Source organism: Bos indicus, chromosome 7 (assembly GCF_029378745.1).
Source record: "Bos indicus isolate NIAB-ARS_2022 breed Sahiwal x Tharparkar chromosome 7, NIAB-ARS_B.indTharparkar_mat_pri_1.0, whole genome shotgun sequence".
In the NCBI taxonomy this organism is placed as follows: Eukaryota; Metazoa; Chordata; class Mammalia; order Artiodactyla; family Bovidae; genus Bos; species Bos indicus.
This window is the reverse complement of record NC_091766.1, coordinates 101,200,734-101,217,374: the sequence shown is the minus strand read 5'-3', so window position 1 is coordinate 101,217,374 and position 16,641 is coordinate 101,200,734. Positions and strand designations below refer to the sequence as shown.

The following is a 16,641-nucleotide window of genomic DNA, read 5'->3' as shown; positions in this document are numbered from 1 at the left end:
ATGGCATGAGGTAGACCAAATCCCAGAGCCCTAGCAATCCCTGTCTAGTATATATATTTACAAAGACACTCTGTCCTATTTCTTTAAGGGTTGCACAGGGATGTTTAATGTCACCTTGTTCACACCAGTAGGAAGCTCAAGTCGACTTAAGCATTTAACCCTATGGGAGTGGTATTACACTACGTAATGTGTTAAATATAACCCAGAAGATGAATTTGACAAATACGCAGAAAATGATAGATTTCGGAAATAGTGTTTAGGGATAGAAAAAGAAATTTTAAGTTTATTTAAAAATATACAAATATAAAACATCATTGAACATTCTCAAGGATATATACATATCTAAGAAATATAGAAATCAGTTTGAAAATTAATATTCTAGTTCTAGCAGTCCTAGCACACTGCCAGAGTCACAAATAAAAATTATAGGTGCTATGGAGATCAAATAGCAAATAAAAATGGTTCAAACACTACATGTCTTTTATGGTATATTGGTGAATTTTAAGTTTCTGTTTCAATTTTTATATACATATAGTATTGTCAGTTATTGAAAAAGGTAAACTTTTTGTGGATCAGTCACTAATATACAGGTGGGTATATCTATTTTTCTTTATCTAATAAAATAAAATAATTCATATGTAACTTATTTCTCTTTCAGATTCTGATCAAGAATCCAATATTTGTGTACCTATCTCTGTCCAGAGCTTCAGAATCTTTAGTTATGATTGGAGCATCTGAATTTTTGCCTATATATATAGAAAATCAGTTTATATTATCACCCAATGAGGCAACTACACTTGCAGGTAGACATTTCCATTCATTGTACTCATTGTGAAATTTTTATGTAAAGTTTTCTTTTATGTATTTATGAAAAATTTCAACTAAGTGGGATGTAGAAGGAGCAGTAGTGTTTGCTTAAATTTTAAATATCTGAATACTGCTTGTTCAAATTTTTAAAGTATGAACATTTTCCCATCATTGCATCACTAGTTTTTAACATATAGAAATTTGTAGGACTTCTGCATTTCTGTTTTATCACATTTCTTTTCCTCCCTCTGCAGAGGTAACTTACACCTCTTTTAAAATTGGAGTTCTTCCTTCTCACACATTTATATATTGTTACCTCTTATGTACCTGTCTACATACAGTCTATTTCTAAAATCTATATATCATTTTGTATGTGCTCTTCTGTTACTTTTATCTGAAATTATGTTCATCAGATTCATATTGACCTCTATTTAAGGCATTTTAAGGTTGCTATGGGATTCTATTTTATGAATGCTGTTTCTTTTTCTGTATCATATACATCAATATGAAGTTGCCTCCAACTATTTCACTTTTCCAAACAATAAAGTAACAAATAGACTTGTATAGATGTTCCTTGTACACATTTGTAAAAGTTGATCTAAGTTTAGACATCAAAGAGACGCTGCTATTAAGTACATCAGTTTTATTAGATGTTGAGAATTGGTTCTCCAAAAGAGGGTGCAAGTGGAATTAAATGTTTTAAGGTTCTAGCATTAATGGGAAAATGGTGAATGTGATCATTTATTTTATGTTGTAAAAAATCAGGGATACACACTGTAACTTGCAGGTAACCAGTAAGAGAATAGTAAAGAGTACGTTAACTTCAAATATGTTATTAACAATTTAAAAAAATAAGAAAGGAAAAAAAAGGAACATAAAACATGTAAGCCAAATAAAAACAAATGTTAATACGTGCAAAAGTTTTGACTTTCAGCCCATTGTGGAGTAGATTTTGTGGTAAAGGGCACACCATTTTTGAATTGCACATAGTCCAAAAGCCAAACACGACACAGTTTCAGGGGCCATATGACAGGTTTTTCCACAGGTATACCATTTTGTTTGACAATAATTAATATAATTAACAGATAGGGACTAATCATTCAGTTTTTTTTCATACAGTACTTAATTAAAGCTAATATCAATAAGACTCCAAAGAACAGGATAAGGCCACCTGCAGTATTGGCCTCAATCATGCTAGCAAAGTTCGGATGCAGCCAGCTGACCAAATTTCTTGGTCCTCAGGATCTACCTTAGACAGTAAGATAAATTTCTGCTTGTTGCTGTATTGACTTTTCCACTTAGCCTGAGGTATTCATTCAGGCATAACAGAACGGGTTAGTAATTGCATATATTCTACCGGGGCCTGTGAGGATGAAGTTTTGGGCAATTCGCTCATCCATAACAATGCTGCTCAGTGACTGAGGCTGACCAGAGTGCTTTCCAGGGATGAGGTGTCATTGATTTTTCAACGAAAATTAGGGAGAAGTTTTTTTGTACCACCTTTTCTAGTCGGATTACTTGTCGAGTAGTAGAGACAACTGCCTTCAAGGTGTGTACAGATAGTGTATCAGTAGTCCCTCTGAAAATCTTCCCAGAGTAAAGAAAGTTACTTCATTTGAAAGAAATTCCCACAGTATTCTGAGGGCTATGCGGTCTAGTGGTGGTGTTTCTTTAAACATTTGTGGCTCTTTTATGACCACCTCCGTGGCTGGACCACACCAATTCCAGTTGACAAGTAAGGCTTGTCAAATGGTTAGTGGTGAGTCTGTTTTGGTTCATCTCCAAATGAGAATATCAGTCCACAAAATCAAGTTTTCTGTGAGTCAGGACTTTGATTATGCCAAGAGACCAGTAATAAGCTAAGTGTTAGTGTTCGTCACTCAGTCGTGTTCAACTCCCTGTGACCCCGTAGACTGTAGCCCACCAGGTTCCTCTCCCCACAGAATTCTCCAGGCAAGAATACTAGAGTGGGTTCCCATTTTCTTCCCCAGAATAAGCTAAGAGTTACTTTTAAATGTAGCTGTTTCAGGGAGTCTGTGACTCCTATACAAGCAATAATGCTTCTGAGTGGGGGTTTCCTCCCTTTTTCCAGAGGCTCCAGCACACAAAATCATCAGTCACAGAGCCTTGCAGCTGAAATCGGTTTATTAGGTTTGTGGTATGGTGGCTCAGAGGTTAAAGCGTCTGCCTGCAATGCGGGAGACCTGGGTTTGATCCCTGGGTTGGGAAGATCCCCTGGAGAAGGAAATGGCAACCCACTCCAGTATTCTTGCCTGGTGAATCCCATGGACAGAGGAGCCTGGTAGGCTACAGTCCACGGGGTTGCAAAGAGTCGGACACGACTGAATGACTTCATTTTCACTTTTCACTTTCACCTCAAAGTATGGAGCATACCACAGCTTGCTGATTAGCATTCAGTGTAGGTCTGTGGGTCAGCTAATATAATAGACCAAAGAGAAACCCTAAGTGAGTTGTCTACTGTGTTCAATACTCAAAAATCCAAAATCCAGTGCTAGACTGGCTTTTGGTTAGTGGAAAGGGAGACAGTTTTTCCTTAACTTCCAGAGGGATAGAGCGCTGTGATTCTGTCTGCAGAGTGCCCCAAAACCTGATGAGCAGTCTCTGGATTTTGTTAGGCTTGATCGGTCTTCCTTGCTGATGATGGTACAATAACACCAAAGTCAGAGCCACTGAGTCAGGCCTCTCACGCTACAACCAACTGAGTATCTTCTATCATTAAAAGCTTTGGGCATTGTAGGTAGTGGCAGTCAAAATAAATCTTCCCCTTGTAGTAAATGGGAGAGGAATTTAGGTACTCCTGAGGGAGTACTGCAGATGTATGTTTGTGGCCTTCTAGCACAAATGAAAATTAGTCTTCTTTGGGTGCTAGTGGGGCACAAAAGAAGACTTTGGCAGGGTCCAAGACAGTGTATCCAGTGCCACCAGTCTGTGCCCAAAATTTAGTGACATCACCATGTACAGGCCATTCAAGGCTGTAGGGACAATGGAATTCAGTTGGTGGTTAATCCACTGTAAACCTCAAGCCCCTGGAAAATTTTTTTCACTGGACATAAGGTCTGTTGATGAGACGCTGCTTCATTTAAGTCCCTAATGGAAGCTGGGACTTTCCTTTCTCCTCCTGGGGTCCTGGGTTGTTCCTGTTGGACCATACATGAGGAAAAGGACAGCAATTTATGTGCTCCTCTGTCGCTCTTAGAATTTAGAAGCGTATGCAGTACCAGTGTGCAAAATACAGTTACCAATTCTACACTTTGAAATTGGAACTACAGCATACTATAGAAATATCTGTGAAAATGTAGGACAAAAAGCAGTCAGCGCATTTACTTGTAGGATATATAGCATCAGAGGGTAGTAGAGAATTGTTGCCCAATAAATAAAGTAGTAATTTTTTAAATACAAAAATTTAAATTTAAATATTTTTAAAATTTAAAATTATTTGAATACAGTTATTGTTTAAATCAGTACATTTAAATAAAGACAAATCTTGACCTCTATGTAACTACATACATAGATACCAATTCTAGGTAGATTGCAGGTCTCAATGTGTACGGTAAAACAATAAAGCTTTTTAGAAAGATGTAGGAAAATATCTTCGTGCCTTAGAGAAGATAAAGATTTATTAAACAGGACACAAATTACATAAATATGGAGGAAAAAATGTGGTATTACATTAAAATTAAGAACTTACATTCATCAAAGGTCAGCATGAAGAGTGAAAAATGCATATAAAACAATCTTTTCAATAGAAATATTCTACAAAGCATTTGGGTCCAGAATATATTTAAAAATCTGACAATAATAAAAAGGTAGGTAATCCAATAAAAATGGACAAAAGATTTGAACAGGCATTATATAAAAGATGATACCAGTTGGCCAATATTCATGTGAAAATGTACTCACCTTCAGTGGTTTTTCAGGGAAATACATATTAAAATCACAAGGCAAAACTAGTACCCAGTCACCAGAATTGCTGAAATGTAAGAGAAAGATATGTTGGTATGAATGTGGAGCAATTGCCATTTTATCAACTCCTGGTGAGAGTGTAAATTGGTTTATCGTTTTATAAATCTGTTTGGCAGTGTCATAAAAATCTGAACCTATACATATCCTCTGTGGTGTTGGAGAGGACTCTTGAGAGTCCCTTGGACTGCAAGGAGATCCAATCAGTCCATTCTGAAGGAGATCAGCCCTGGGATTTCTTTGGAAGGAATGATGCTAAAGCTGAAGCTCCAGCACTTTGGCCACCTCATGCGAAGAGCTGACTCATTGGAAAAGACTCTGATGCTGGGAGGGATTGGGGGCAGGAGGAGAAGGGGACGACAGAGGATGAGATGGCTTGATGGCATCACTGACTCGATGGACGTGAGTCTGAGTGAACTCCGGGAGTTGGTGATGGACAGAGAGGCCTGGCGTGCTGCGATTCATGGGGTCGCAAAGAGTGGGACATGACTGAGAGACTGAACTGAACTGATACATATCCTCTGACCCAAGAATTCAACTCCTAGTTATATACACAAATTCCTTTCTTAAGAATATATTCAAATTAACAAAGATCAAACACAAAGAACAAATATTAAAAGCAGCAAGGGAAAAACAACAAATATCACACAAGGGAATTCCCATGAGGATAACAGCTGATCTTTCAATAGAAACTCTTCAAGCCAAGAGGGAATGGCAAGACATACTTAAAGTGATAAAGGAAAATAACCTACAGCCTAGATTACTGTACCCAGCAAGGATCTCATTCAATATGAAGGAGAAATCAAAAGCTTTACAGACAAGCAAAAGCTGAGAGAATTCAGCACCACCAAACCAGCTCTCCAACAAATGCTAAAGGATCTTCTCTAGACAGGAGACACAAAAACAGTGTATAAACTCGAACCCAAAACAATAAAGTAAATGGCAACGGGATCATACTTATCAATAATTACCTTAAATGTAAATGGGTTGACTGCCCCAACCAAAAGACAAAGACTGGCTGAATGGATACAAAAATAAGACCCCTATATATGTTGTCTGCAAAAGACCCACCTCAAAAGAGGGGACACATACAGACTGAAAGTGAAGGGCTGGAAAAAGATTTTCCATGCAAATAGAGACCAAAAGAAAGCAGGAGTAGCAATACTCATATCAGATAAAATAGACTTTAAAACAAAGGCTGTGAAGAGAGACAAAGAAGGTCACTACATAATGATCAAAGGATCAATCCAAGAAGAAGATATAACAATTATAAATACATATGCACCCAACATAGGAGCACGGCAATATGTAAGACAAATGCTAACAAGTATAAAAGGGGAAATTAACAATAACACAATAATAGTGGGAGACTTAAAACCCCACTCACACCTATGGATAGATCAACTAAACAGAAAATTAACAAGGAAACACAAACTTTAAATGATACAATAGACCAGTTAGACCTAATTGATATCTATAGGACATTTCATCCCAAAACAATGAATTTCACTTTTTTCTCAAGAACACACGGAACCTTCTACAGGGTAGATCACATCCTGGGCCATAAATCTAGCCTTGGTAAATTCAAAAAAATTAAAATCATCCCAAGCATCTTTTCTGACCACAATGCAGTAAGATTAGATATCAATTACAGGAGAAAAACTATTAAAAATTCCAACATATGGAGGCTGAACAACATGCTGCTGAATAATCAACAAATCACAGAAGAAATAAAAAAAGAAATCAAAATTTGCATAGAAACAAATGAAAATGAAAACACAACAACCCAAAACCTGGGGGACACTGTAAAAACAGTCCTAAGGCGAAAGTTCATAGCAATACAGGCATACCTCAAGAAACAAGAAAAAAGTCAAATAAATAACCTAACTCTACACCTAAAGCAACTAGAAAAGGAAGAAATGAAGAACCCCAGGGTTAGTAGAAGGAAGGAAATCTTAAAAATTAGGGCAGAAATAAATGCAAAAGAAACAAAAGAGACCATAGCAAAAATCAACAAGGCAAAAGCTTGTTCTTTGAAAGGATAAATAAAATTGGCAAACCATTAGCCAGACTCATCAAGAAACAAAGGGAGAAAAATCAAATCAGTAAAATTAGAAATGAAAATGGAGAGATCACAACAGACAGCACAGAAATACAAAGGATCATAAGAGACTACTATCAGCAATTATATGCCAATAAAATGGACAACGTGGAAGAAATGGACAAATTCTTAGAAAAGTACAACTTTCCAAAACTGGACCAGGAAGAAATAGAAAATCTTAACAGACCCATCACAAACATGGAAATTGAAACTGTTATCAGAAATCGTCCAGCAAACAAAAGCCCAGGTCCAGATGGCTTCACAGCTGAATTCTACCAAAAATTTAGAGAAGAGCTAACACCTATCCTACTCCAAGTCTTCCAGAAAATTGCAGAGGCAGGTAAACTTCCATGAGGCCACCATCACCCTAATAGCAAAACCTGACAAAGATGCCACGAAAAAAGAAAACTACAGGCCAATATCACTGATGAACATAGATGCAAAAATCCTTAACAAAATTCTAAAATCAGAATCCAACAACACATTAAAAAGATCATACACCATGACCAAGTGGGCTTTATCCCACAGGTGCAAGGATTCTTCAATATCTGCAAATCAATCAATGTAATACACCACATTAACAAATTGAAAAATAAAAGCCATATGATTATCTCAATAGATGCAGAGAAAGCCTTTGACAAAATTCAACATCCATTTATGATAAAAACTCTCCAGAAAGCAGGAATAGAGGGAACATACCTCAACATAATAAAAGCTGTATATGACAAACCCACAGCAAATATTATCCTCAATGGTGAAAAATTGAAAGCATTTCCCCTAAAGTCAGGAACAAGACAAGGGTGCCCACTTTCACCATTATTATTCAACATAGTTTTGGAAGTTTTGTCCATAGCAATCAGAGCAGAAAAGGAAATAAAAGGAATCCAAATTGGAAAAGAAGAAGTAAAACTCTCACTGTTTGCAGATGACATGATCCTCTACATAGAAAACCCTAAAGACTCCACCAGAAAATTACTAGAACTAATCAAGGAATATAGTAAAGTTGCAGGATATAAAATCAACACACAAATCCCTTGCATTCCTATACACTAATAATGAGACAATAGAAAGAGAAATTAAGGAAACAATTCCATTCACCATTGCAACAAAAAGAATCAAATACTTAGGAATATATCTACCTAAAGAAACTAAAGACCTATATATAGAAAACTATAAAACACTGGTGAAAGAAATCAATTGCTATTGCTAAGTCACTTCAGTCGTGTCCGACTCTGTGTGACCCCGTAGACGGCAGCCCACCAGGCTTCCCCATCCCTGGGATTCTCCAGGCAAGAACATTGGAGTGGGTTGCCATTTCCTTCTCCAATGCATGAAAGTGAAAAGTGAAAGTGAAGTCGCTCAGTCATGTCCGACCCTCAGCAACCCCATGGACTGCAGCCTTCCAGGCTCCTCCATCCATGGGATTTTCCAGGCAAGAGTACTGGAGTGGGGTGCCAGAAAGAAATCAAAGAGGGCACTAATAGATGGAGAAATATACCATGTTCATGGATTGGAAGAATCAATATAGTGAAAATGAGTAAAGCAATTTATAGATTCAATGCAATCCCTATCAAGCTACCAATGGTATTCTTCACAGAGCTAGAACAAATAATTTCACAATTTGTATGGAAATACAAAAAAACCTCAAATAGTCAAAGCAATCTTGAGAAAGAAGAATGGAACTGGAGGAATTAACCTGCCTGACTTCAGGCTCTACTACAAAGCCACAGTCATCAAGACAGTATGATATTGGCACAAAGACAGAAATATAGATCAATGGAACAAATAGAAAGCCCAGAGATAAATCCACGCACCTATGGACATCTTATCTTTGACAAAGGAGGCAAGAATATAGAATGGATTAAAAACAATATCTTTAACAAGTGGTGCTGGGAAAACTGGTCAACCACTTGTAAAAGAATGAAACTAGAACACTTTCTAACACCGTACACAAAAATAAACTCAAAATGGATTAAAGATCTAAATGTAAGACCAGAAACTATAAAACTCCTAGAGGAGAACATAGGCAAAACACTCTTCGACATACATCACAGCAGGATCCTCTATGACCCACCTCCCAGAATATTGGAAATAAAAGCAAAAATAAACAAATGGGACCTAATTAAACTTAAAAGCTTCTGCACATCAAAGGAAACTAAGCAAGGTGAAAAGACAGCCTTCAGAATGGGAGAAAATAATAGCAAATGAAGCAACTGACAAACAACTAATCTCAAAAATATACAAGCAACTCCTACAGCTCAATTCCAGAAAAATAAATGACCCAATCAAAAAATGGGCCAAAGAACTAAACAGACATTTCTCCAAAGAAGACATACAGATGGCTAACAAACACATGAAAAGATGCTCAACATCACTCATTATCAGAGAAATGCAAATCAAAACCACTATGAGGTACCATTTCACACCAGTCAGAATGGCTGCGATCCAAAAGTCTACAAGCAATAAATGCTGGAGAGGGTGTGGAGAAAGGGGGAAACCCTCTTACACTGTTGGTGGGAATGCAAACTAGTATAGCCACTATGGAGAACAGTGTGGAGATTCCTTAAAAACTGGAAATAGAACTGCCTTATGATCCAGCAATCCCACTGCTGGGCATACACACTGAGGAAACCAGAATTTAAAGAGACATGTGTACCCCATTGTTCATTGCAGCACTGTTTATAATAGCCAGGACATGGAAGCAACCTAGATGTCCATCAGCAGATGAATGGATAAGAAAGCTGTGGTACATATACACAATGGAATATTACTCAGCCATTAAAAAGAATACATTTGAATCAGTTCTAATGAGGTGAATGGAACTGGAGCCTATTATACAGAGTGAAGTAAGCCAGAAAGAAAAACACCACATACTGCTACATAAAAAACATACTACATAAAAAATACAGTATACTACTACTACTAAGTCACTTCAGTCGTGTCCGACTCTGTGCGACCCTGTAGACGGTAGCCCACCAGGCTCCCCTGTCCCTGGGATTCTCCAGGCAAGAATACTGGAGTGGGTTGCCATTTCCTTCTCCAGTGCATGAAAGTGAAAAGTGAAAGTGAAGTCACTCAGTCGTGTTCGACTCTTAGCGACCCCATGGACTGCAGCCTGTCAGGCTCCTCCATCCATGGGATTTTCCAGGCAAGAGTACTGGAGTGGGCTGCCATTACAGTATACTAACACATATATATGGAATTTAGAAAGATGGTAACAATAACCCTGTATACGAGACAACAAAAGAGACATTGATGTATAGAACAGTCTTTTGGACTCTGTGGGAGAGGGAGAGGGTGGGATGATTTGGGAGAATGGCATTGAAACATGTATAATATCATATATATAAAAAAAGAATATATTCAACAAAAATGCAAATGTTTACAAAAAGAACATATACATGAATTTTTAAAGTAGCAGCACAATTTGTTAACATCACAGCGAGTAAATAAGTTGTGTTGTATGCACATACTAGAATACTATTCAGCAGTGATACGGCATGAACTATTATTATTATATACAAAAACATGGGTGGATTTTTCAAATATCATGTCCAATAAAAGAAGCTATAATGTATGCATACTTTATAATTCATATTTTATAAAATCTTGTAAGTGCACAAAAAAGCCTCTGGCCTTCTAGTAAATGTTTGATTAATTTTTTTTTACCTGGGTGTGGTTACAGAATTAAGTCCACTTTGGAAATTCATCAAATGTACAATTTCAATTTGTGTGTTTTTCTGTACCTCAATATAATATTTGCATAAAAAGTTGCTTGGAAGTTCTGTGCTTTGCAATTCAATTTTCAACCATTTTGTTTCTTTTTAGGGCAGTCCTCAAGGACCCAGTTTTTAACTGTTGAACTTCCAGTGTTCAGTATTTTCTTATTGCCTAGGGCAATGAGCCTGGCAGCCAATACTTTTTCAGTTAAATTGTGTTTTCAGTTTTATGCTCACAGATTTACTTGGCTTTCTCAACTCTATGGTTGTTGGGTTCAAAATGAAGAAACCTAGGGTCCTCTGGCATTGTGGTTAGGGATAGGAATTGGGGATCAAGCATTTTATGTAGACTGCCATCCAAACCTCTTGTTTTTTTAAGTCTACCTCACTCTTGCTTTCAGTCATATTAATACCTACCCTTAATTTCTGAGATTATGAGTTGCAATGTGGTTTACTTCTTCTTGACTTCTTTACCTATAGCCTTATTGCTTACTCTCTGATTCACTTCAAGTTCCCACAAATTTCTTAATAAATATTGCCTCTACACTATTTGTACTTTTTGCTTTTCTAATAAATGAATTTGTCTGTAAATTCTACCTTTAAACAAACACTCATATAATGTTTGCTGCATGACTGTACTCTGTCCTGAGCACTTAAGTATTAACTCATTTAGTTCTCCTAACAAATTATGATGGAGATGTCATTACTTATAGATTTTATTTGATAGCACCTCATACATTTAGATGTAATTTGTATTATTGTTTGGTTCTAAGCATTTTAAATTCTCATCAGCATATTTTTACTTAAGCCATGCTTTGTTGAAAACAGAGATTTTTTGTTTGTAGACATAGGCTTTTATTTCTCTTTTTAATAACTCCTGTTCAAATCAATTAATATTTTACATGTCTTTAACAGTGTTGTAAAGTAAATTTTCATCTCTGAGACAGCTGATTTAAAACACTTTGTTTATAGATTTTTAATTTCCTTGAAATCTAGGCAGTGTTTATATAATTTATTTAATGTGATGTCATTAGTTATAAACATGTTCATGATCTACATTTCATGGTACATTTTTTTTTACTATTTATTTTCAAATTTTCCATTCTAAAAAATATCAAATTTCATCATCTGTCTTTTTAATAGTTGTTTTATTCATACATCATTATTGTGAATTCTGACATTTAATTTTTCATTTTTTAATTGTATATTTTGTTTTTTTGCACTTCTCTTTTGCTTCCTACCTCTTCCCCCATTATTCTGTCTTCTCTCAGTGGATTCATGTTTTATTCATTTTATCCCCATCAGTTGGTTTAGGAAATTTTAGCTGCTCACTTGCAGTTCACTAACTCCACTGCTCAGGATTGTGTGTATGTATGCATGTGTGTATGTATGTCTAGGTTATTAATTTTATCTTTCTTAAAAATAAACTATAATTATAATTCTTTGGCAAGTAACAGACTCTCTGGCAGCTTTTACAGTTTTCATTTTAGTCTTGATGTTACAAAGTTTTCTTACCTTATTACTTTATATGATTTAATATTTTTTATTTTTACATTTTCCATAATTATAGTACATGTTTATGCCCAGGACTAATATCGCTTTAATTATTTAAATTTATCATAGTTGGCTGCAGACTTTCAAATATTGTTTCTCTGGCATTGATTTTATTGTATTGCTCATAACTGCTGTAAAACACTTTGTGGAACCTCTTATTCTAGGTCCTTTAGGCCTGTAGTATCAGTCCCATGCACAAATTTGTATTTCTCTTAAGGTTGAGGTTTGTTGTTTATTGTGTCTTTAAATTTTCTCTTGGCTTCTTAGTTAAACTTATGTTTGCTGCATGTTTAGAGCAGAGGAGATTGCATCAATGTGTGAATTTTCTGTCCTGTCTTTAGCTGACTATTTTTTGTTGTTGGAGGATAATTGCTTTACAATATTGTGTTGGTGTCTGCCATACATCTACTATTTTTAACTGTGTTTTCTCTTCCTCCTTTCTTTTAGGACTTGTTTTACTTCCAGGAGGTGCACTTGGCCAGATTCTGGGAGGTATCATTATTTCCAAGTTACACATATCTTCTAAAGGCCTTATGAGATTTGTAATAGTTACATCTGCTGTATCCCTTGTACTGCTTGCATTTGTAGTTTTTGTACACTGTGATCCAATACCGTTTGCTGGGATCACTGAAGATTATGGTGGGTAAGTATAATTTTGTACTTTCATATCCAAACCAATCACATATTTATTAGTCAATAATTATTTACCCAGTAACCCTAATAGGTTCATAACATTCTTGGCATTACTGAACATGTAAAAGAAACATAAAGCATAGTTTCACCTTTAACTGTTAGGGCAGAAATATCATAAGGATAGCTTGTGGTGTAACAGCTTGTGCATTCATATAAAGAAAGAAGATATTGAAATGAATCAGAACCTAGAAGTAGAAATCTGTATTAAAGTGAGTAGCATATAAGAGACCATACTAACTGTATGAAGCCAGGCTTACCTTTGTCTGAATTGGTATGTCAGCCTTCTTGTCAAAGAATGGAACCGAAGGCATCTGAAAGTATGCATGAGTAAGGTCTCCTTTTAGTTAAACCTGAAAAAATTCAAAGAACTGGGCACAGATTACTTTAATGTTATCTAATGTTAAGGAAATGGCAACCCACTCCGGTGTTCTTGCCTGGAGAATCCCAGGGACAGAGGGGCCTGGTGGGCTGCCGTCTATGGGGTTGCACAGAGTTGGACACGACTGACGTGACTTAGCAGCAGCAATGTTAAGGAAGAGAAACAGAGCTGGAATTAGAAACTGAAAAACTAAGCAGATAAAATAAGTATAGAAAATTAGACTTCTACTTCAACTACACGGCAGGCCAGTGCTTCCACTGAGTACACCTGGAAAAGCTGAATCAATGTTTTAAAAGATTTGTTTAAAGATATCAGACAGTTGCTTAGGCAAGTAGCTGCTAAAGCACCAAAATCCTGGGGAAAGGCAAACCTTGTAAGGAGAAGCAACCTTCTGCAATTACTGTTTTTCCTGAGTACATTTAGTATTTCTGGACAGTGGCAAGAAACTGGGGAATTCTGGCAAAGGGTCTGGGTGAAAAGCATCTATTAGGTTGGTGCAACAGTAATTGCGGTTTGGACCCTAAATTTAAAATCATTATAACTAGACTCAAGTATGTTTTTATTAATCAAAATAGGAACCATTAGCCAACACATTTTTTCCAACAAGGAATAAGTCTGTTTATCCCTGTAACATAAAAGTCCATGCTCTGGGACTTGATAAACTCTTGGAAAGCATTTTCTGAGTTCTGCTAGTTGTGGAAGCATTTTCCCTGCAAAAAGTTGTTGAGATGCTTAAAGAAATGGTAGTCAGTTGGCAAGAGGACAGGTGAATATGGCAGATGAGGCAAAACTTCATAGCCCAATTCATTCAAGTTTGAAGCATTGGTTCAAAGTACTGTCAGGCATTGTCATGGAGAAGAATTGGGTCCTTTCTGCTGACCACTGCCATCTGCAGGTGTTGCGGTTTTCAGGGCATCTCATCGATTTGCTGAACATACTTCTCAAGTATAATGGTTTCACTGGGATTCAGAAAGCTGTAGGAGATCAGACCAGCAGCAGACTACCAGACAGTGACCATGATCTTTTTTTTGGTGCAAGTTTGGCTTTGGGAAGTGTTTTGGAGCTTTATCTTGGTCTAGCCACTGAGCTGATCATCACTGGTTGTCATATAAAATGCACTTTTCATCACACATCAAATCCAATTGAGAAATGGTTTGTTGTTGCATAAAATAAGAGAAGATGACACTTCAGAATGACAATATTTTTGATTTGCTGTCAGCTCGTGAGCACCCATTTATTGAGCTTTTCTACCTTTCCAGTTTGCTTCAAATGCCAAACAACCATAGACTGGTCGACGTTGAGTTCTTAGGCAACTTCTTATGTAGTTGTAAGAGGATCAGCTTCAATGATCCCTCAGTTGGTCATTGTTAACTTCCGATGGCCGGCCACTGCACTCCTCACCTTCAAGGCTCTTGCCTTGTTTGCAAAACTTCCTTTACCACCACTGTACTGTACGTTCACTAGCAGCTCCTCGGTCACATGCATTGTTGATGTTGTGAGTTGTCTCTGCTGCTTTATGACCCAAGTTTATTCGAACTCAAATAAGAAAATTTCTCGAATTTGTTTTTTGTCTAACATCATTTCCAAAATAAATAGCAAGTAGTAATTCATTAGCAAAAGATGTAAAATGAGAGATGCACATTAGAATGATGTATAATGTTTAACCACATTTAGTTAAGAATGTATTCCAGTATCAAAGGGCGAAGTTCAACAATGCTAAACCACAATTACTTTTGCACCAACCTAATAGTAAGATGGCCAAAATCTGGCACAGTTTTTTGACAGAACTTTGAGCCTAAAGAGACAAAAATTAGGCCATGGAATGGGACACGACATCAGTAAGAAGAAATGGAAACAAATAAGATAACACTCTTTAGGGTTTCACTCAGCACATTTACATAACAGTGAAGCTACGAGGCTAAGATAAAGTAAAAATAATATAAAAAGCAAAGAAAATTTTCACTGGTCTTGTGATGCCCTATAGATAAGAGTTCAATTTTAGAATGTGCTGTTGGGAAGGAACCATGGTAACCACCATGTTCTTAACTGATACCTCTTGTAAGGTTAAGATCTAGGAGTGAGGGGCTCCCTTTAGTACTGTAACCAGCCAGGAGTTAATTTTTCTCTAATTGGATTAATTTGGTCAGCCAGCACTGTAGCAGCAGAAAGACTTGACACTCTGAAAGAAAGATAATATCATACAAAGCTGTAAAGTGTTGTAGACAATGGTCTCATAGTAAAAAAAAAAAACAAAAAACCAGACAGCCACAAAATCATGAGACAAAACAGATTATAGGACAGACCCACAGGGGATCCAGATATTGACATTATCAAGTGAGAATGTTAAAATAATAAATATAGGTGCAGTGAGACAATGACTGTGAATTTCTCATCAGAAGCCACAGGTTCAAAAGATAGTAGAACAATGTCTTAAGAGTCCTGACAGAAAAGAACTTTCAACACATAATTTATTATCCAGTGGAAATATTCTTCAAGAAAGAAGATGAAAGACAGTCTCAGGTTAAGGATAATTAATAACATTTGTTGTTGGCTCTAAAAGAAATGAGGTTTTGGAATTATCAGACTGGGAACATAAAGTAACTATGATTAATATTCTATGGGTTCTAATGGAAAAAGTGGACATGAAAGAAAATCTAGATAATGCAAGCAGAGAAATGGAAACTCTAAGAAGAATATCAAAAGTAAATTCTAGAAAGGCAAAACGGCTGTATAATAACATGAAGAGTTCCTTTCATTGATTCATCAGTAAACTGGACTGAACTGAAGAAAGTATTAACGACCTTGAAAACACATCAGCGGAAACTCTCAAACTGAAAAGCAAAGAGAAAAAAGAATGAAAAAAACAGAAACGGAATATCCAAGAACAATGAAGCAATTACAAAGATGTAACACAATTATAACGGAAATGCCAGAAAGAGAAGAAGGAGACAAAAGAACTGAAGAAATAGGTGAAGTAATAATGGCTGAGAATTTTCCATAGTTAATGACAGACACCAACCATATATTTGGGAAGCTCAGGAATACCAAAATTGATTAATATTACAAAAAAATCTACATGTAGGCATATCACATTCAACCTGCAGAATCAAAAACAATCTTGAATAAAAGCCAGAGGAAATAAAACTTTACTTATAACCGTGCAAGCAAGAAAAGAATGGAGTGAAATATGTAAAGGATTGGAAAAAAGTGAACCTTGAATGGTATAAACAATGAAAGTATCTTTCAAAAGTGAAGGAGAAATATTCTTAAACAAAATATAAGGGAATTGTCACCAGTAAACCTGCTTTGTAAGAAATGTGTGAAGAATTTCTTCAGAAAAAATGATATGATTTATTAGATGCATTAATAGATCCATATAAAACAAAGAACACTAGAGGTGAATATAA

General features: G+C 36.3%; 1 protein-coding gene across 6 annotated transcripts in view; it reads left to right on the top strand.

Annotated features, from left to right (window-relative positions):
* Positions 1-16,641, top strand: part of SLCO6A1 (solute carrier organic anion transporter family member 6A1) — a 114,829-nt gene that overhangs the window by 51,086 nt on the left and 47,102 nt on the right. For 5 of the 6 annotated variants that reach the window (XM_070794072.1, XM_070794070.1, XM_070794069.1 and 2 more), the window contains 2 exons: positions 659-803; positions 12,610-12,805. In XM_070794072.1, the coding sequence (XP_070650173.1) occupies positions 659-803; positions 12,610-12,805 (341 nt within the window). The remainder of the gene's footprint in view (positions 1-658; positions 804-12,609; positions 12,806-16,641) is intronic. The other variant, XM_070794071.1, reaches the window with a different exon arrangement.